The 21854-nt window shown below is 40.9% G+C and overlaps 1 protein-coding gene across 6 annotated transcripts in view; it reads right to left on the reverse strand.

Annotated features, from left to right (window-relative positions):
• fynb (FYN proto-oncogene, Src family tyrosine kinase b) overlaps window positions 1-21854 on the reverse strand; it is a 92436-nt gene that overhangs the window by 11684 nt on the left and 58898 nt on the right. For 4 of the 6 annotated variants that reach the window (XM_082505340.1, XM_082505341.1, XM_082505342.1 and 1 more), the window contains 6 exons: window positions 15935-16031; window positions 10743-10841; window positions 7589-7692; window positions 7131-7280; window positions 848-1012; window positions 358-513 (listed from right to left, as the gene is read on the reverse strand). In XM_082505340.1, the coding sequence (XP_082361466.1) occupies window positions 358-513; window positions 848-1012; window positions 7131-7280; window positions 7589-7692; window positions 10743-10841; window positions 15935-16031 (771 nt within the window). The remainder of the gene's footprint in view (window positions 1-357; window positions 514-847; window positions 1013-7130; window positions 7281-7588; window positions 7693-10742; window positions 10842-15934; window positions 16032-21854) is intronic. The other 2 variants (XM_082505344.1, XM_082505345.1) reach the window with 2 other exon arrangements.

Raw genomic sequence — 21854 nt, forward strand, 5'->3', positions numbered from 1 at the left:
AGTATTTTCTGTTTGCTGGTGTTTTCTTAAGCTGCAATGCATTTCACCTTTCAGGGCCACCTCAGTGTTCAACTGGAATATTATAAGAATGCAAACATACACTGTGGGGTGGAAAACTATTCTTATAGGTATCAGCTGATTTTCAAAGAGACTTTATAGTTTATGTCTTAAGAAACTAAAACAAAAATCCTGTGGGAGTGCTGGAGAGGGATAAGAAAGCTCCAGCTTGCATGTGAAATGGCAAAATAGCTTCTTGGCACAATTATGAATACATAGATGAGCATAAAGGAGACTCCACGTGTACTTGTGGGATGGGCCAGAGTGAAAATTTCAAAGTTTGGTTTTGAATTTTCTTACCATAAAACACATCGGCAAAACATCCTGTTCCCAGCTTTACTTCCAACTCAAGTGCGTCTCTGCTGATCTCCCAGGCATCATGACTCAAGCCCACAGTGTCAGGGATGTAGTTCACACACACGCCCGTTAAATTAAAGCACAAACCATCCGCACTCTCTACAGGGGAGGGGGGGAGGTAAGGCAAACAGGGTTAGGGGAAAGGAACATGCAGTGAGGTACACATGGAAGGAGGCCACCTTTAGGCTGTGAGAGTTTCCTGACACACTGGATGATTTTTCCAGATTATTTTGGCAGAAAAGTTTGGAAAACAAGGACAATTTGACTGGCAACACCCTCAATCTAAGAATTACCAACATTTTTGCCCCATGTTCTCATTTGATCGAACCCATCAGATTATTGGCCTGTGTTTTGGACTGTGTCTGGTGTCTCCGTCAGCTCTGTGTGGCTCCTTCCGAGTGGCCCCCTTACTAGGAGGCGACTCGATCCGTACCCATCCAAACCTCCCCAAACTGCCCATTCCCGAGACGCTTGATCAGCTGCAGCGACTCCCGTGGGATCTCCCACACGTCTTTGGTTTTGACGGACAGGTCAGCGAGGCGGGGCATGCCTTTGTGGCAGGGAACCACCAAGCGACAGCAGAGCCCCGCGGCTCGATCTACACACAGCACACGGCAACGCGCAAAAAAGAGCAGAGACAGAGAGAGGGAGATGTACAGAGGGTTAGCGCAGCACCCTGCAGGAGACAAAGACAAGCTTCAGAGTGGCACAACAACTGGAAGCATAGTAAACATCAAAGCTGAGAACCAGCGCCTCTGTTTTCACTTTCTGGTGGGCACATGAGCTGATTACAGGTGAAAAGATTCAGGATGTGGCCTCTTTCATCCATCTTGATCATCAGATTAATCAGTTTGCTTACAAGTCACACGCGTCTCATACTTATAAAATTAGAGCGTTGTGATGTAGCACTGGCGGATGAACTTTTCACAACTGGCTTTTTATGTAATAACTTGTTAAGTATATTCTTCCTAATAGCCAAAACGAATAGAAATCTATTAAAATGTTCTCATTTTCTATAATATGATTTCAGAGCATAGTTAGAGTTGGAAGTCTACCCTCTGAACTCCCAACAATCTGTAAAACAAGCGAGTAATGATGTATAGACTGTTGGGTGTTGGGTGGTGAAGGGGTTAAAACAGCAGCCAGAGATACAAACGCCAGCTCTGACATGTAGCCAAACAGCCAAACTGGGGGTCGGTTGTCATTTCAAATTGTTGGCAGTCTACCTCTGAGTGTGCTATAAGTTCACAAGCATCATCTGTTGCTGGAAAGCTAAAATAAAACAGTACCTAGCTCTGCAGTTACAGCTGAAATTTAAATGACTTTAATGGTTATTTCTGGCCTGGGTTGGTAGAGTATCACAGTATAACAGTAAAAGTCTTCAACACTCAATAGCAACAAGCAGAACTAAAGACTCTAAAGGCTTCCTGTGGCTAAGGGCATGGCGACGTGCACACGGTTTACGATAACAATGGCCATTTACGTAAAGAGATAGCTGCACGGTAAAATGTATATATTTATAGTTATGTAACGTTAAATCATAGGTACTTTGTGTACTATGAAAAGCATTATCGACCATACTTGTTTAGGACGATGAGTGCCCTTTCCATTTAGATTAGGCCTGTTTGCTGTCACTTTAGCTGATAACACCACGACATCTATGTGCTCGTTCAAATCATTCTTTCTTATACTCTGAAGGAAGTCTCATGTTTGCCCCCGACTGATTAAGCCAGTGGATTAGGTCAGAGTTTCCGCAGGCATCCTCACGCTGATATTTAGATATTGCCTTGACAGCAATGATAAAGTGACCCTTGGTTTTTATCCTCACGGTCACTGGTAAGACCCCAGGGTGTTTGCACAGGGCAGTAAAGATGAGATAAAGGCCCGCGTCTCACCCACAGGAGTGTTAAACCTGGAACACGGCCATCAAAGCCCATCTGGGCCACCTGCCTGCTGCCACAGCTGCTCCGCTCAAACATCAATACGGCTCTGTGTATTCTCCACTGGCTGTCATAAAAGCTGTCAATATGTGCACCGTCTCCACGGAGAAAACACAGAAGCAGAGGGTGTTTCACAGAAAGAGGTGGCGGCTTAAAGTGTGGAAAGCTCATTTTATTTTGAAGACCAAGTTAGTCTTTGTGATGCTGCTGAACTCCATTTTGCCTGCTCATAAATGTGTTATTGCTGACAGTTATTAAAGTTTATGTTCTGCTCTCTAATCAATTACAAACCTGAGCAATTCCCAACACCTGGTTTTGGTAGAATGATGGTAGGATCATACACAAATCCATTCAGTGCCTTATCACATCAATTTATCACGAAAAAAATAAATAAACAGAATATAAAAGTAGACAGGGCTAGCTTGTTAACCGTTTTATAATCGCAATAAATCATTTCAGAGGATTGTTTCCTGGTCTTCTCTTGGGTCAGTTGCCTTTAAAGACATTATTACGCAACCAGAATGTGAATGAGTGAGAGCAGGTAACAACACTCCTACTGTAATTTGTTCCCCTGAAGCCACTGATTCTATCAATGCATTTTAATAAAATGTTATTTAAATGGTACCAATTCACAAGAAGGCATTTGACCTTATAAGGTAAAGACCAGAGAGTGATCTTGACATCAGTGGGATGCAAAAAGCAAAAGCATCATCATGAACTGCAGCCATTTATTTGTAAAAACACACTTAAGGAATCGGATTTCTACAACTAAAAAATGCAAAACGATAAAAATTAAAAACAAAACAACAAACAAAACTCAGTACTCCTTGAAACTGACTATTTTATTTCATCACGTGCAGCTTTTAATTTTCTCTCTCGTGACTAGCAGAAATGTCGTTTGAACAGAGTAAAGCTAGGTTTGATTCTCAGCCTGTTAGTGAATTTGGCCAGATTAGCAGCCAAGAGTTATTGCTTTCTGACCCCTGCAGGTGATGCGAAGAACAGAACAACGCTCTACGATGCCCGATATGCTCCTCGGCTCTTCAGCAACATGTAAAATAGAAAATAGCGCAAAGCAGAAAGCAATAAAAGCATAAGCCCTGCAAAGAGTCAAGGTTATTTGCAAAGGTGTGCTCCATATGCCATTTAGAGTGGCGATAAAGTGCAGGACGGACAGCCTCTCTTCACATGTTGCCTCCTGTGAGATTCCTGACACCCCTCCCCCACCCATCACCTTCACTCAATACCAGGTTGAGATGCAAATGAGGAGACTTCACTCAGGCAAGTCTGCTGGACCAGACGGAGTGAGTCCCCTTGTCCTCAAGACCTGTGCCCCCCAGCTGTGTGGAGTCTTTCATAAACTGTTTATGCTGAGTCTGAGTCTGCAGAGGGTCCCGGTGATGTGGAAGACATCATGCCTCGTCCCTGTACCAAAGACGCCTCGTCCCAGTGGCCCCCAGGATTACAGGCCCGTGGCACTGACCTCCCACATCATGAAGACCCTGGAAAAGCTCATCCTGGACCAGCTGCGACCCATAGTAAGACCACATCTGGATCCCCTTCAGTTCGCTTATCAGCCTCGTCTCGGAACAGAGGACGCCATCATCTACCTGCTCAATCGTGTCTACACCCATCTGGACCAGCTGGCGAGCACTGTGAGGGTCATGTTTTTTGACTTTTCCAGTGCTTTCAACACCATCAGGCCGACCCTCCTGGGTGATAAGTTAGCAGCGATGCAGGTGGATGCTTCTCTGGTGTCCTGGATTGTTGATTACCTGACAGGAAGACCACAATATGTACGTCTCCCACAGTGTGTGTCTGACAAGGTGATCAGCAACACAGGGGCACCACAGGGGACTGTCCTCTCCCCCTTCCTCTTCACCCTCTACAGCACAGACTTCAGCCACTGCACAGAGACCTGCCATCTTCAGAAGTTTTCTGATGACTCTGCGGTGGTTGGATGCATCAGCAGGGATGATGAGACAGAGTACCGGGCTGTGGTCGACTCCTTTGTCACGTGGTGTGAGCAGAATCATCTGCAGCTCAACGTGGCAAAGACCAAGGAACTGATCGTGGACTTCAGGAAGACCAGGAAACACTTGACCCCTGTTTCAATCCAGGGGGTCAGTGTTGACATTGTAGAGGACTATAAATACCTTGGAGTACACATTGACAATAAACTGGACTGGGCTAAAAACACCACAGCACTTTACAGGAAGGGCCAGAGTCGTCTCTATTTTTTGAGGCGACTGAGGTCCTTCAACATCTGCCAGAAAATGCTGAGGATTTTCTATGAGTCTGTGGTGGCCAGTGCGATCCTCTATGCTGTTGCATGCTGGGGGAGCAGGCTGAGGGTCGCAGATGCCAACAGACTTAATAAACTGATCCGTAAGGCCAGCAATGTTGTGGGGATGGAGCTGGACTCCCTCAAGGTGGTGTCGGAGAGGCGGATGCTGTCCAAGATAAAGACAATGTTGGATAACACCTCCCACCCACTCCATGACATGTTGGTCAGTCACAGGAGCACGTTCAGTGAGAGACTGAGATTACCGAAAAGCACCACTGAACGACACAGGAAATCATTCCTGCCTGTGGCCATCTCCCTGTACAACGCATCCACTTAACACACTGTTTGCTGCTACAACTACACATGTTTCTTTTCCAACTATTTATTTATAAGTGACTTATGTATGTATGTATGTATGTATGTATGTATGTATGTATATATATGTATATATTGTACTATTCTTAGTTAGCGTATTGTCTGTCTTGTCTTAATGTTGGTTTAAAATGGAGCACTGTAACAAAAAATAATTTCCCCCAGGGATCAATAAAGTATTCTGATTCTGATTCTGATTAATGTGCCATGACGCTAACGCATACAGAAAATCCATGGCACTGATTTTAGGACTTCAAGAGATCAATATGTCAATGACAACTGGAGCGTGACTGGAAAAGCACCGTTCTTAGTCAAAGGGACACAGAATGAGAGAGATCAAACACAACAAATGAGCACGCTTTCAAAGAAGCACAAGTAGAAGCGAGACAGTGAGAAAATGCTGAAAAACAGAATCCGTGTTAACAAGTAATAAGTAAAACATATATGTGTCAGTGCACCAGTGGGGTGTCCGTTTCCAATAAGCTCAATATGAACAGCAGGATGGGCTCACAGTGGCTCTTCAGGGTGTCAGAGTGCTCTCTCTGTGGCCTCTTGTTTGCTGCATTAAAAATTAATGTGAATCCAGTTGCACGTGAGACACAAACTAGCAGGTATTCCAACACAGGCCATGTCTTTGTGTCTCACAGTACGAGTCATCTTCTATTCCTGTATGTGAAAATGCAATAACAGCGTAACAGTGTTTGCTTAATGCATGTTTGATCAATTCACGGAAATGGACACCACACAAAACACTTTCCTATTTGGGCTTGTGAAAATGGGATCGCAGTGTCAGTGCTCTGCATCCACCGACAAATCTGTCTACGGCAACGTCTGTCTGGAAGGCTTTTAAAAAAAGAAAAGGCATTTCTCCCGTTTGATCTGCTTGTTTTCAGGCCAGCGATGCACTTTCTTGACATCTGCATCATACATTCAGCATTTCCCAGTACAGCATTAAATATTACCAGATTATTATCTGAACTTAAATTTATGTGATCATTCCTGTCTACCTGGACTGAAGCAGAAAGTACCAAGCTGAATTTCCTAAGACCTGGTGGAGAAGTGGAGCATGTAAAAAGGATAAACACATTTAAAACTGGACGATTTTTGTTAAGATCAACCTATTTTATTTGTTTTTTTCTAGGTTCAAATTGATTCTTATTATCTTACACTCGGCATTAGTGAGGCTGTTTTAGCTCTGTTCCCTCTCCATTTAGACTGACTGACTGGTTGTCCATCTTAAACATAAGCTTTTAACAACATATATATAGCTATATGAAAAAAGGGAAAACTAATAGCTTTAGTGGAAGCATTGTACTGTAAGCATAGAGTTTAGATTATTAGATATATTAGATAATATTAGAATATTATGAACATTATTTAACACATAGTGAGTCAGAAAGGTGACTGAAGATCATGGGAATCATCCAGCAGCCTACATCTACTGCAGCATAATTAAGGGAGGATTCAGGGTCACCTGATCCAGCCCTAACTATATGCTTTAGCAAAAAGGAAACTTTGAAGCGGGAGACAGATAGTGTCTATCTCCTGAATTAAGCTGGTTCCACAGAAGAGGGGCCGGAAAACTAAACGCTCTGCCTCCCATTCTACTTTTAAATACTAAATATATAAGTATATATACTTTAAATATATAAATATATAAGGATTAACACACAAACGTAGCCCTATACCTCTACAAACATATAAAACCATATTGTATTATCTCATAGTATATTTTGTCCTAACAAAGAGGAGAAAATCCAAACAGACCAGAATGAGAATATTTTGAAATTCTTCAAATTTACTTGAATAAATAATGACAATGGCTCATATTCAGCGTTTTCTGAAACAAAGAGCTCTACACCTGCACAGACTCTTCCTTTAGCCATTCTCCACCTCTCCATCAGCTTTAATGACATTCAACCAAAACGGCACTGAACACTGTTGTGGCTCATGTGGAAGAAGCAATTACAATCTAAAATCATTCAGACTGAACAGTCGCACATTTACAAGAACAAACTGCAAAGCTACCTTTTTTTAAGTCGACCTTAAATACACAACAAACAAAAATAGTTACAAGTTTACACAACATGACAAATTATAGAATCTTTGTATTTTACCTGAATAGTGCTGAACCAGCTGCTGCAGTGTTTCAAACTGAGCCCTGGTAGTGATGTAGTAGCCGCCGCTGTCTAGCTTGCGGATCTTATAATGCTTGACGTGGTCGCCCTTGAGATCATCCCAGTCCCGTATGGATAAGGAAAAGGCACCTGAGGAAGACAGACCAGGAGGTTCGAATCACTGAACACCAAGTTCCCATTCAACACTTCAGTACTCACTTCTACCCATCCAGTTCTGCTGCTATTCAAAAAGCAGAGGCTATCACACTACACTTTTACTACAAAAGTCTTATGAGAAATATGAGAGCTTAGAAAATACTCCATGCGTTCTACTTGTGATTACACCATCAGGCAGCTGTGAACACTTCTTACTCCTAAGTAGTAAATCTGTCATGGCATAAACACACACACTTACAGGTCGATGTGTGTCAGTGTGTCTGTTTTGTGGTTTTTTTTACCCTTTGTGGTTTCACTTTCTCGGATGAGATAGGTGCCTCGAGGGTTGCCAGTAGACAGTAGCTGCCTCTCTGCATCCTTACGGCCCAGTTTACCAAAGTACCAGCTGCAAATATAGGAAAAGAAGTCAAACACAGACACACTGCAGTCACTGTGTTCAAGTCATGCATAAGGTCACATCATAGTACTACTATTTCCAGGGGTATTGCCAAAAATGGTTCTGACAAGGAATCAGAAAATCCCGGACAGTATCGTGGAGCTTTTTAGTCTGATGATGCTAAAAGACTGTTAAGATAAGCGTAATTCTCAAGAGGCCATTCATTTGTCCAACATTTGTCCAACACTGTTGGACAAATGAATGAGGCCAAAATGTGTATGATAGCACTGGAACACGGGGTTTGCGATGTCATCACTGAGAGCCCTGCTGCCAGCTGACCTTTTAACATTATGTAACACATGATGAAATCAAGTGATGATGAGACGGTCAACACTGATATTATGGATGGAGAGTAACACTGACAATCTACATTCCTACATTACATATTTGTTTCGAGTATCACAACATGGCAACTAGAGGTGGGAATCACCATACATCCCACGATACGATCTTATCACAATACTTAACGCACGATACGATATTATTGCAATTTTAAAAAATATTTTGCGATATTCAGATTCTGTACATAAAGGTAAACTTTATCAATATTCATTTTATCTAATATCAAAGTCTTGCACTCAGTCTTTCTCTCATTTCAATCAGTTTTATTGTTGACAAACTGAACGGTTTGTATTACAGTCTAGTCCAACTTAACTGAATGCAACCATCTGGTACAATTATAGCTATTTATGAAAACTATGCAGCCCCTTCAGCAACTGAAGAATTTGAAAGTTAATTAAAACAAAATATAATTTTACATTAAATAAAAAAGTTTTAAACTTAATTAAAATAAAACATGTCTTAAATTAAAATAAGTAAACTGTCATGTTTATTGCTGCCAAAAAACAAGTTAAACACATTTGGACAGTGAAGGAATGTCAGGATTCTTGCTCAGAAAAAGGATCAACATGCTCTGAAGTCAGAGTTCCAGTCCACAAAAACTTTTTTTGTAACAAAATATCGATTTCTGCTGTCCCTGTATCGATACATTATTAGCAAACAAAATATCACGATACTACACAGTATTGATTTTTTCCCCCATCCCTAATGGCAACGTGAGAGCAATAATTTGGAAAACGATTCGTGCTCAACACTACCCAGCAGCTGTCTCTTCTCCCCTCACAGATTTCTGAGTGCCCTTTCAACTGATGGATGTACTACAACCCTAAGCTCCATCAACAAGAGCATCAATTACTGCTTTGTTAGCTACATTTAACTACATTTTTTATAGAAAAAAATACACTGCTCAAAAATCTTAAGGGAACACCTGATCATCACAGTATAAGTTAGTCAGTTAAACTTTAGGGATATCAATCTGTCCAGCAAGGATGCATAAACTATTGTGAGTGGATTCTAAATGCTTTGGTGTAAATGAAAATAACAACAGGTACAGTATAAAATCATCAACAAGACTGTCACGGTCCTGGGTCGGTGACTCAGTGGTTTTGTATTTTTGAATTATTATATAGTTTCTGAGTTCATGATTTGTCCCTGCTAGTCTCCTAGTTTTTGTCTCAGTATTTCTAGCTCCCTAGTTTTTTAGTATTTGCTGATTTCAGGTTTTGTTATGTGCCTTCCCTGTGTTCCGTGTTGTGTCTAGTCTGTGCCTTCCTGTCCCACGTTTCAGGTTCATTGTGTTAAGCTTACATGTCTTGAGTTCAGCCTGTGTGTTTCCTGTTTTACTTTGATGGTCCTGGTCCTTTGTCAGTGTAGTCTGATTTACTTCCTGTGTCTCGTTATGTCAGATTAATCCCAGCCGTGTGTTCCTCCTGTTATGCATTCCTGCCTCGTTACCTGGTGTGTATATAGTGTGTGCTTTCCTTTGTTCAATTTGATCGTCTGCGTTTCCTCCTGCATGTTATCATCCTCTGTGGTTCCTTTGGATTACCTCTGTCCTCGTGTTTCCAAGTTTTCTAGTTTCAGGTTTGCGTTATCTTAATGCTTAGTTTTGGTTAGTTTTCTCTGTGCCACCTGTTTGTACTTTTGTTCAACCATCAATAAAGGCTTTTGTTATCATCCACCTTCGTCTCAGTTTGCCTCCACTTGGGTCCTCAGCCTCATTCCTTCCATGCCAACTGCCCCGGCAGACGTGACAAAGACAACCTCCAACAAGAGATCGTCGTTCTCTCCTTGTCCCCCTGACTCAATTTTCTTTCGTTTTTTGTTTTCAATAGGATCCTTGTCACTACTGGTAGCATGAAACGGTACCTGTAGTCCATTCAAGTTGAAGAAGTAGTCTGGCTCTTTTAGAAAGGCACATAGGGTTTTCTGCATCTCCTAATACAGTCTCACAAGTGTTCAGGAGTAGCAAGAGACATGAGAAGAGCTGGGCAGGGATATATACATGCATTAACCCTGAAGCTGGACCAGTATGTACTTCTTTGTGTGAGCAGGGCATCATTACCAGAGCCCTCCAAAATGACCTCCAGTGATCTACTTGTGCATGTTTCCCAACAACATGTCAGAATCAGATGCTATAAGGTTGACATTAGTGCCCTTTATCAGGCCCTGTGCTGACAGACCAACACCATATAGTTTGAATGGCATTCGCCAGAGAACACCAGAACTGGCAGGTCTGCCACTGGTGCTTCATTCTCTTGTCCTATGTGAGCTCGTTAGCTTACCACTGTATGAAAATGCTTCTCTACAAAGCTAAATGCACAAGAATAATATAATTCTTCACAGTGAATTGACTGAATCTTGATTCAGAAAAACATCTGTGTGGAAGATTACAATAATCCAGCCGTTTGATGTCTGAATCAAACATAATACTCTTTATAGTGTCACATAAATGCCATTTTATAAGGCCAGTAGAAAAGCTTGCCTTGAGTATAAAGTATAAACTGTTCCTCTCTCCTGAACTTCCTTTCTCAGAAGGTTAACGTGCAGCTGTCAGTCTGAAGCTTCACATCCACTAATCTCAAAGTACTTCAGAGCACATTCTCTATGAAAGTCAGCGGGTATGAACAAGTGCACGCTCACACACATATGCTACTTACTCTTCAGCCTGGATAGAGTCCACTGGAGCCACATAATTACTGGGAATGTAGCCGCTGCCACCGGTAGTGAGGGAGCGAGCATCCCACCAGTCCCCTTCACTGAAAGACAAAAAGAGGAATAGGGTGAGGAAAGGAGAACATTTATACAACTTCATTTTATATGAGCTGACATGCTCTGGTCCACTCACTTGTGCAACATATATAGAACTCTATAATCCCTATATAAGTTTAAAATTAAGAAACAGCTAAAAGAAATGCACGTTATCAAAGAACAGCTCAATGAGTTCAGGAGAGCATATTTTAGCTGCTGAAGTAAGAACATAATGACGATATAATAAAGATGTATTTTTTTGAAGGTGTATATTATTATTTCCTCATCATCATGAACTGGGAAAGAGGGCTTTTACTTATGCTGCCCCTTTCACATGGAACATGATGCAAAAAGACTGGAAGATAGCAGATCTTATTTCATTAAATGCTTTTAAGTCCAGATTGAGAGAGCCAGAGAAAAATGTTTTTAAAATGTAATTGTTATTTATAATATGTATGTAACTTTGTAATTTCAACGTGTTGTCGCCTCTTGGCCAGGACTCCCTTGCAAAAGAGGTTTTTAATCTCAATGGGACTTTTCCTGGTTAAATAAAGGTTAATAATAAAAAATAAAAAAATCAGAAAACACGTTATAAAAAGCTGAAGCTGGTCCTGATGTTTCCTAACGAGACGAGGAAGAAACTGAGATTCTGGGTTCATCCAATCCTCATGAGAAGGCAGCAGCAAGGAGACTTTCATGGTTTAAACCAGGAGTTTGAGTTAAAGCACCACATCTGGAAAAAAATTCACAGAGGCTGAGGTGAAATAGTACTATACTAATAATTATAATATATTATAATAATTCAACCAGGCTGCATTTTGAGCTACAAGTACACTCGTTGCCAAATGCAGTCATCTGATTGGTCAGTTCTGTTTATTTAGACCTAAAAAATCTGAAAACTTGAGCTTGGCTCAAAAAATGAAGTGTTCTATAATGTTCTACTAGAAATAATCTCCAAGGACAAGCACTATATCCCCCAGTCCTCTGAAATGTTTGTTGAAAAACTACTGCTGGCCTCCAAGTTCTTAATTAATAATAAGCAATCAATTGTAATCAAATAATAATTAAAGTTCTAAAACAGACGTCTTGATATGAAGACTATAATGTCAAAAAGGAATTTGACATTAATAACGTCCTGCACTATAGTTTCATAAGTAGCTAAATCAATAATTTTGACCCATATTAAAAATATAAAGACAAAGTATGGAGATCACAAAACACTGAGAGGTGGAATCACACCAGTAGTTTAGAGTTTCAGATTGGATTTGCCAACAAAAGTAAAAATGTACTGTAGTACAGCGGTCCCCAACCCCCCGGCCTCGGACCGGTACCGGTCCATGAGTCGTTTGGTACCGGGCCGCGAGAGTTGAGGCTCAGGTGTGAAATGTATGGTTTTCAGGGTTTTTATCGGTTTTCAGCGTTATTTTGTTATCGTTTTTATCATTAACTCGGTTTTCCTGGGTCTTTTCACGTGTGTTATGAATAAATCTTCTTTTTTCCGTACCAGTACTAGTTTTATCCGCGACACCTTAAAGGCCGGTCCGTGAAAATATTGTCGGGCATAAACCGGTCCGTGGCGCAAAAAAGGTTGGAGACCGCTGCTGTAGTATCTAACAATGTACCCTTCGTCTCTCCATCTCTGTGCTAAAACCGTGCCTCACTGACATGCTGTACCACTCTGCACTTATTACTATCATGTCCCTTACACACTGGGAAGGAATGGCTTTAGATGTGTGTGAGTTTATCTATGCATGAGAGAGACGGTTATAAGACAGAGAAAGAGACAGAGAGAGGGGAGTGGAGGAAAGGGGAGGAGCGCAGAGGCGTTGCTGAGCCTTCATTTATTCTGAATAAAGCCATGATGAGGATTGCCTGGGGACGACATCCCAGGCAGAAACAGACACGCTTCCCTTTGTTCAGAGGGGATCCCTTGGGAAGGGAGGGAGAGAGGCACACATGAAGTCTCAACAATAAACCTTCTGAGGGTAAAAAGTATGCAGCAGTAAGAGGATGTGTTTTTCTGTGTAATGTCGATATGTGTGTTTGCATGGAACCGGGGAGGCATAAACAGACGGGGTGGGGTGGGCCCCAGTCTGTCCCGCTGCCTCTTTTGTCTCCTGAAACAAACCCTTTAAACCAACTCTGTACCACCACAAAAAGACTGAAAACAACAACGAGAGTAAACAAGGAACCTCCCTCCTGTCTCCAAATGGATTCAAATCCTCTTTCCCTGTGGTGACTGCTGATGAGAGTATAATTAAATACAGCACTGTGTCGACTGAGACGAGTGGTACAGACGGCCATTCACACCACAGCACGTTTATTCATAGCCTGTGGTCGGATCAGAACAATTCAAGTTGAATTTACTAATAGTGTAATCGTGTAGTGTAGGATTCTTTTTCTTTATTATGTCTGATGAAGCTACACAATAACATGCTCAATGGTGGCTTACAAAAAACCTGAGCTGAAGGGAGTGGCTTCTAAACATTCAGAGATGTTTCCTTTAGGATGCCATCATGTAACACAAAGGAGACACATTGCCTTCTGTCAGCTGAGACTCTCCCAGAACTAGTTTGTTGCCCAGGCAGGCGGGGGCATCTGTTAGTCACTGCCAGCTCTGACAGGCTAGAGCAGACGAAGGCTTTAGGCAATTTTACTGCCTTTCTCCACCAGGGGTCAGTGTGGGCAGCTGAAAGGAGCCCTGACCATACTTGAGGCGTGGGTGGATGGAGAGAGGTGGAAAGGAGAGAAGTAAGGGAGTAAAGATATAGCAATCTATGTTTCATGCTGGGGAGAAAGACATACAGAAAGGAGGAAGAGGAGGGAGGTTGGGGCTTTAATGACACTTTTTTCCTGCTCTGGCTGGAGCCCTGGAAAGGCCGAGGTGTGTTGTGGAATGTGCAAGACAGCGGCTAAGTGGGTGTGGTGAGAAGGAAGGCTAACCTTGTTGTGCCATAAGGCACTCATGTATGGACAAGAGGCTGAAAATGAAAATGAATCAGAAGAAAACTCACATGGGAACTGCATTACCTTTTAACAATAGAGGCTTGTGCTTGTTTATAATATAGTATCAGTAAGACCACCAATACAAACATCCATGTTACTAAAATTAGCAGCACTGACTCACTTCTACAAGGAATCACGGGGAATTTGTGAACTTCTTTCCCATTTTTGACCTAAATTTAGTCTCTAAGGTTTATATAGATTGCTCCACCGTTAGAATTTACTTAGAATTTTCTCTGAAACCAAAAAGATAAATTTGTGCAATTTCCACATTATTTCTAACAAACTACTTCAAGCTGCTGCCCGATTAATTTGACAACCCATATTAGCATGTTGATTTATTTATATTTATCAAGGACAATGGAAATCAAGATTGTAAAAGCCAAAAGCTGAAAACTTAGCGGTCCACCCTCTTAACTCAATATGGTCACTCCAAAACCAGTGGGTGACAATTACCATTTATATACATTGATCTCAGTCAGGGAAAGCAAGGTAGCACTACTTGCCCAGTGAAATCAAAAAATAAACATCAATTTCAAAGCAAAAGATTTCTTTCCCTTTGCATCTCAAACAGCGCTCTTCATCATAGCCTGTCTCATCTCTCTCCGTCTCTTAAAAATTACTGCCATATTGTTGTCGCTGGAAGCAGCCTTAACTCTGAATGACTATGAGTCCAGTGAAATCTGAAGTGTGTCTCATTTCTGCTGGTGTATCTGTCCTGATTTAAGCTTGTCACAATGTAAAGTCAGCAGCTTTTTCTGGTGTCTATGTGTGAGCATTGTGGATAAACCTCTCGTATTTGACAAGAAACTGATAAGAGACAAGAGACTAGCGAGGTAGACAAGCTGCTGCTGGCTCTGCTTTCACTGCTCTGAGATCAGTTACCATCTGCACCTACTGTTAGCAAGTAAACAAGCTTCTGTGATTTCTCATCTTTGCATATAAGTTTGATCTTATTAGCCTTATAAGGAAAACTGAAGTCAATATCAGCGTTATACACTATACAGTGTTATATACTAGATTGATAGAAACTTTGTTTTCATGGTTGCATTCTTCTTACAAGTAATAAACCCAACTTTTCTCTGAAAAATAAATATTCAATTTTGAAATCCAGCAGCAATATACCAGCAACATAATACTGTCACTCCACTGTGTTCATGTGCTTAGAAATCACAAAACTAACAGCAACACTCACAGCCTACTGTTTAATTCTGAAACTATATGGGTCCCCTCTGCAGTGCTATTCTGCACATGTACTGAGCAACCTTATTACAATGAAATGTGAAGGAGAACAGGGTCACAGCGCAGTCCCAGCAGTGTTCATGCTCTCCTCAAATGTCAGCGCACTGCCGCAGGAACCCAAACAAACAGAGGCAGGCTGAGATGCAGCCGGATGCAGACACAAAGACAATGAAAACCATCAAGGATAGTTAAAGAGCTGGCAGATGATTGTGGCTCTTTTCTTGTTCAGTTTCACACACACACACACACACACACACACACACACACACACACACACACACACACACACACACACACACACACTTTGCTGCAGTTCTGCTGACTAGCAGAAAGGCAAGCCAACATGACTGTGGGTGTAACCTAGGCACTTCCTGTTCAGAAGGAAGTCTTGAAGTTACACTACACTCATCACTGCTGGTTGGAGATCCTGCTCCACCCTCTGTAAAATCATGACTGTCATATTGCTTGTTCAAGCCACCACTTTTACCTCATGTGAAAGGCTCTGCACCCTTTAATGCCATACCCTATGAAAAGCTGCTGCCAATTCTGGCTTTCTCAACCAGCTACTGTGGTCTTAGGTCTTATTTCATGGTTTGAATAATTGAGTTTTCAACGCTGAGGTTGCCAGAGCAGAACACAGCTTTTATGTTTCACAAACTGAAGCAGTAAAGCAGGCTTATTTTGGGCTCTTTCCTGCTCTACATTATGAAACCAAAACATTTCTTTTTCGTGTACAAGCTGCCACTTTCGACTCATCTGAAAACTTGTCTGCACCTCTCCAAGTAGCTAGCGCCATCTTCTCGTAGACTTGCATTTCTCCTGAGTGTGGACAGACTGATAAGCAGCTGCAACTTACGTGCTGTTGATAATCTGGAACCTCTCTCCCTTCTTGAAGCTGAGGTCATCTTCTGTCCGTGCCTCGTAGTCATAAAGTGCCACAAAGAGGGTGACTCCTGCAGGAGGGACCAAACCATAGTGTCAGCGCTAGGAGGATTAGCAAGAAAATCCAGTTTAAAATTACACTCTGAACTGAAATGAGCTGCAACAACAGCTCCTTCACAATGAGGATAAAGGAACAACTGTGTGAAGTACATTGTATGGTAGCAGATCTTTTTAAACTTTTAAAATCAGAACAACATGACTTTTTAGATGCAACTCCTAGAAGGTAAAAATTAAAGATCTTGTACAAGAACTTCAGCCGAATGGGTGAAGACAAAAGCAGAAAAAATGGAACTATTTGATTGATTGTATACTATTGTATGGTACTAAGGAGGTTCTTAAAATATATTAAAACTATTTTTTGGTTGGCAGTTGGAACTGTTTAGCCTGAGGTAGTAGAGACTGACTGTACATACACTAGGATAGGTTCTGCTGTAGCTCCGTAATGTCCGTTCAAAACTTTTTCTAACATAGTCACGATCCAAATCCTCTTTAACATGTTCAGTGTTGATGAGACTCCTTCTACACACAAGTACTGCCGTCACTTTCTGTGTATATAATCAAGTGCTCTTTGAGGATAGACTGTTAGAATGTTTAGCCCTTAACTCCCTTCGCAGCATTAATTTCACCGATAACCACAAAATGCTGAAGATTCTTGAAAGAAGATCAAGGAGGAGATACGATGCTGCCAACCATGGCTAAATTGGAAAGAGCGATGGACAACAGCACCGTCCATCTTTCCAGAGAGACATTGATCGATTGCACTGGGTTGAAGTCCAATGACTAAATCAGAAACAGACAAAAACGAGCTAAAAAGATACAAGTTCAGTTTCTGTACAATCATGGTGTGTGGTGGATGTGAATACTGGATCATCTGAAAGATAAAACATAAACATTGAAATATCAGATAGAAACCTTGTTTTATAATGGTTTCAAACCATCAAACCGACACGTCAGACACAAACTAAATCCACCAGCTTCCTGCAGTTTACCACAAGTTATATTTATGACCTTCTAATACCTTTGTTAATGCCACTATGGTTAAGCAATTTGACAAAGCAATAATATTTGGTTCATGTAGTTCATTGCAGGCTTGCCCATGTCCTTGTCACCGTGGAAATCTTGTATGTAGGCTATCAATTTAGGCTAATATGTTAGAGCTGCTTGACCTGGAATTGCTGCTTTTCACTGATTTGATTCCTTCTGTGCCAGGATCGAAACCCTTGAGCAATATTTTGAGATTAATTTTAAATTGTAATGTTAGAGGAAAAAGCTGTATGTTGATTCCTGCTTCTCAGGTCTTAGCATTCTGAATATTTGAAGACCTGATTTACCAGTTAAGTCCTTATTTTTAGATTATTGTCTTCATCTTTTTAAGGATTCGGGAAGGCTTTTAGTCTAAAAGAACCAGCGAGTCTTAATCATACAGATCACGTTTACTCTGTGACACTATATGCTTTATATTTGTAGACTAACTTTTGCAGAATCAATATTCTCCTCCACCAGTTTTGTTAATTTACCTCTTATCACAGATGTAAGAAAGAACAGTATCCTTTAAATATCTATCTCAGCACTGTTTTCTGACCCTTACACACCTTTTATAGAATATGTTATTGGATAACAGGAGGTCAACAATAAAAAGAGACTAAGGAAGAAAGAAATTCAAACTGGTACAGTAATAAAAAAGCAATAGAAGAAACAATCAAAAAGGCATTTTGTCTAGACACTGGCTCAGTCAAATTCTGGCAACATTGTGACATGGAGTGATCTTTGCTTACCTTTAATTGAAGCTAAAACCCACACAGAACTGCTAAAACTGCTACAAGATAGTTTCAAAGTGTTGGCAAAAGTTCAAAATTGACCTTACAAGCCAGAGCTCCTGCTTGCCTAAAGCAAATCCACCACTTCAATTAGATAAAGCTGACAGTAATGTGAATGTAGCAGCAGGGCAGCCAAAGGTCTGACATTGAATTGTCCAGTGACAGAAGCTTGAATATGGACTTACTTCAATCCAGCCTGACTCCCATCAGACTGGCTAAAACTCGAGATAAAGACCAGTGGCCTGCAAAACCTTTTCAGCCATGCCAGCATTATCTCAACGACTCCACACAGACAAGACTGAAAACATCAAGCTGGCTGAAATAGAGCAGAAGTTGTTGTTTTCCCTTTCAAAAGCCATTACAAAGTGACTTTTATGAACAAATCTCGAATGCCTTTCTGCTTCTCTGTTTGTCACACCAAACTGCAATAATCCTGACAACAAGGCAGGTGTTGTGGAAAGTTCAACTGGAAAACCTCGCAATGTGTGAAACGAAAGCAGTTAATGTAATGCTTTCAATGTCCAAATAACGATTCTACTGACTGGGACTGAGTCAAATGAATGCAACGACTTGGATAAGTGAGAGCAAAACAACCTGCTTATACAATATGAGTACTTATTAATACAGTGTGAAACCCTTACTCTGTCTTTACACTGTATTTGTAATGTTACTTATAACAGATACAACTTCGAAATCTAAAGTTGTTAACAGTAACATCTGAAAGGTTGAAACATCATTTTTATAACAGGCTTTACATGGCAGAATCTGTAATCTAGCTGTGTTTGTATTTTCTATAACATTTTACCACAAATAAAACAGATTAAACAGTTACCTCCTCCTAACCTGCTGATATCATTAGCTGCTATTAGCCCATTCTGCATCTATTAATGTGGGTATATAATGCTTTGATATTTGCTGAGTTTACCCATTTTTTGGTTAACATTACATAAAGCAGAAAATGATACTTGAGGTAATTTACAAACAACCCCATAATTTGTACAGAAAAGTAGCTGTAGCTCGATTGCACCATCTGGAGCACAGTTGAACACACATGCGAGTGGCATAATATGGCAAGTTGGTAACTACTTTGTGAAATACATTGATGGAAAGTTTTCCTCTTTCAATATTAGGTGAACATACTTCACGTAGATATGCAGAGAAAAAGCAAAAATCTAGTTCTGGTAAGTTATAGAAAGAAAATTGTTTTCTGCTGACTTTTTAGTGGATATATATAATGTCACTTACAGAGCGTGATATTTTATTAATTTCAACATATTGGCGGATGTTCTTTTTTCTTGAAACACATAAAACATAAAGGTAAGTGTAGTTCTTTATTGTTCCAAACACATATGCCACCAACAAGGAAGCCCTCTGGTGGACAAGCTATACAACGTCAACACACATAACATAGTTGAAGGGTGTTTCTTATTTCTTCTTTTTTTTAATTTAATGGCTATTACTGATACTGATAGACTGACAAACAGATAATATCAAACAGACCATTTTTCAATGCTATTTGAATGATTGTCTTTCGCCAATTAAAAAACTACTGCGATGACGGAGATACCTCTTATGGGAGGTTAAAGTACAGACAAGAACATGTAAACAGCCATACGTTACCATACGCATGCACGCAAAGCTCCTGAAAGTTGAACAAGAAAGTTGGTCTTTGAACTGGAATTTATCTTAACGACAGACAAAAACTTCTCTGATTATCTGGATGCTCATCTTTCTTCCACCATTTCATCAACTGTAACTGTAATGATATTATCAATAACAAATGATGGCTCCAGTTATGAAAATAAGACCCCAAATCAAATATTATCTTTTAACAGCTCGGAAATCCAATTTTAGTTTCGCTCCATTTGTCTCGCCTCGTAACAGGTCTCAGGTCTGAGACGACAGCAGCTGTTTGATGCTGTGGAGTGTTTGACATATGAAAGCTGAACAGGCAATTCTTTAGAGTCCACTTACACCGGCTTGATAATTCAAGTAATTTCTCATCAGAGTCTCATCAAACGGATTCTTTGTCAGGAGGCAGCAGTGATATGAAGAGGCTTGTTGTGGCGCTCTGGGTGATGGAACTGCAGATAAAGAGGACCTGCTGTTACTTATGTGAAAAACCAACACAGATGTGAGAGGAGACCTTTAAAAAGAGTGTTTGATTGAAATACTCGAGTTCTCCAACCGAACAACATCAACAAAACCTTCAAGCCAGAACAGCTGTTTGTGGTGTTTGAATGTTCGATTAGGTCAGCAGAGGTGAGCGCCAACTATAAACTAGTTTATCGATCAGAGTTGTCTGTTGCGATGCCACTCAATTAGTTACATAAGACCATGGTACTAGCCGAAAGTTTCCATTTGGGGAGAATGACATCAGCAAAAGATCAACTGATCAATAAGATTTCAGATACCAGCTCCACTGAAGGGGCTGACTGGGGCTGAGGAGAATGAGCTAGGCAGCTGCGTTATAACAAGGCTTTAAAGGGAAGGCCGGCTTACATCCAAATTTCTCCCACCAGGAGAAAATTAAAGAGCTAAACCCCTCTCTGCTTCTCTACCACCGTGTGGATTTGGATTATACAGAGCAGAAAAATAATCCACACTTTCAGGGAGTGTTCTGCTAAGTTGAGTGGAAATGCAGAGTTCCTCTGCATAGCAGCCTGGACTCAATCAAACACAAAGGATATCCTGAGTAGGAATATTCCCTACCTAAACAATGAAACCGGCACACAAAGGCCGGTGCTAATGCCAGTCGGACATTCCTGACATGGCCGGGCTGGGGTCGGACTGTCGAGGTTTTTGGGATGTTATGGGAAGTCTTTAACAGCAAGAGAAACCCCTCTTAGTTTGCTTTTGCATATGGAGGCGTATGCCTGTGGGTGGCTGTGAGCACAACACTATTACTAGGCCCAGTCAGCACCTTAATTGTGTGGGACTGAAACAAAAAGAACTAACACTCACACTTCAGGCTGTGATGGAAATCCTTCCCGTCTTCTGTCAAGCAATAAAGAGTATTTTCTCCAAGAAATTTGTTATTTACTCCCTCTATGTTGCTTGTTTGCAAAATACCATTTGTCTCTCAGCAGCATTGTCCTCACACTTCACATGACAGGACTGCTCAGATGCGAAAGCAAAGATGGAACAAGGATATGATCAGTTTTCTGCTTCTCTTCTGCAGTGATTTTCTAAGGGAGAGTTGCTCTTTTTATATGTCACACTATTCCCAAATGGTAACTAACAACTACAAACACAGTCTAATCTGTTTGCCACTGAGCAGATCTGCAAAAGAAGCTGAATATAAAGGTTTTTTTGCCCTATATCACAGCAGTGGTGACAGGCAAGCTCTGCTCTTTGTTTTCCCATTCTGTTATCATCCAAGTCCAGGGATCAAAACTGGCTGTTGTGAGCAGAGTCATCAAAGTCTTGATACGCTTCAAATGAACTTGAATTGTCTGGCATCCTCATGGCAGAATTGCAGTGGGAAAGTGGTATTCTTTGTCCCACTTGTTAATGTTAATGATACAAAGAAGTTCAAAAGACACAATTCATGGAGATAATGGTGGCCAAGGGAGGCGTTTTCAACCCACAGTGAAAGGGACGACTTTTTGTCTTCCCTGTTAATGTGCTTTTAGAATTTAGAAAATATAACTTATAAAATATAACTAAATGCTTTTTAAAACTGAAGAGAGACATTGCAGTCATATTTGTTGGGATCCTAAAGTCTGAAGCACCGTTGGATTTTATACTTCACTGTTGTAAAAGTTCAATTAGCTTCAACTCTGACTTTGTTTGGCGTTGACCTTCCAATTCGCAACTAATAAGATCACAGCTGTCCACGATGTAACCCGTGATAAACTTGTGATAGATGAAAAGGTTATTGTCTCTGTGTTTGAGTCCTCAGAAGCCTACGACAACACCGTCATGTTCTGCCACGATCTTAGCTGGAACACTACAGCATCCAACAACAACACTAATACCTGTCGACAGACATACTAGAAACTTCAGTCAGTTTCC

This window comes from Aulonocara stuartgranti (assembly GCF_965226115.1).
Source record: "Aulonocara stuartgranti genome assembly, chromosome: 15".
Classification (NCBI taxonomy): Eukaryota; Metazoa; Chordata; class Actinopteri; order Cichliformes; family Cichlidae; genus Aulonocara; species Aulonocara stuartgranti.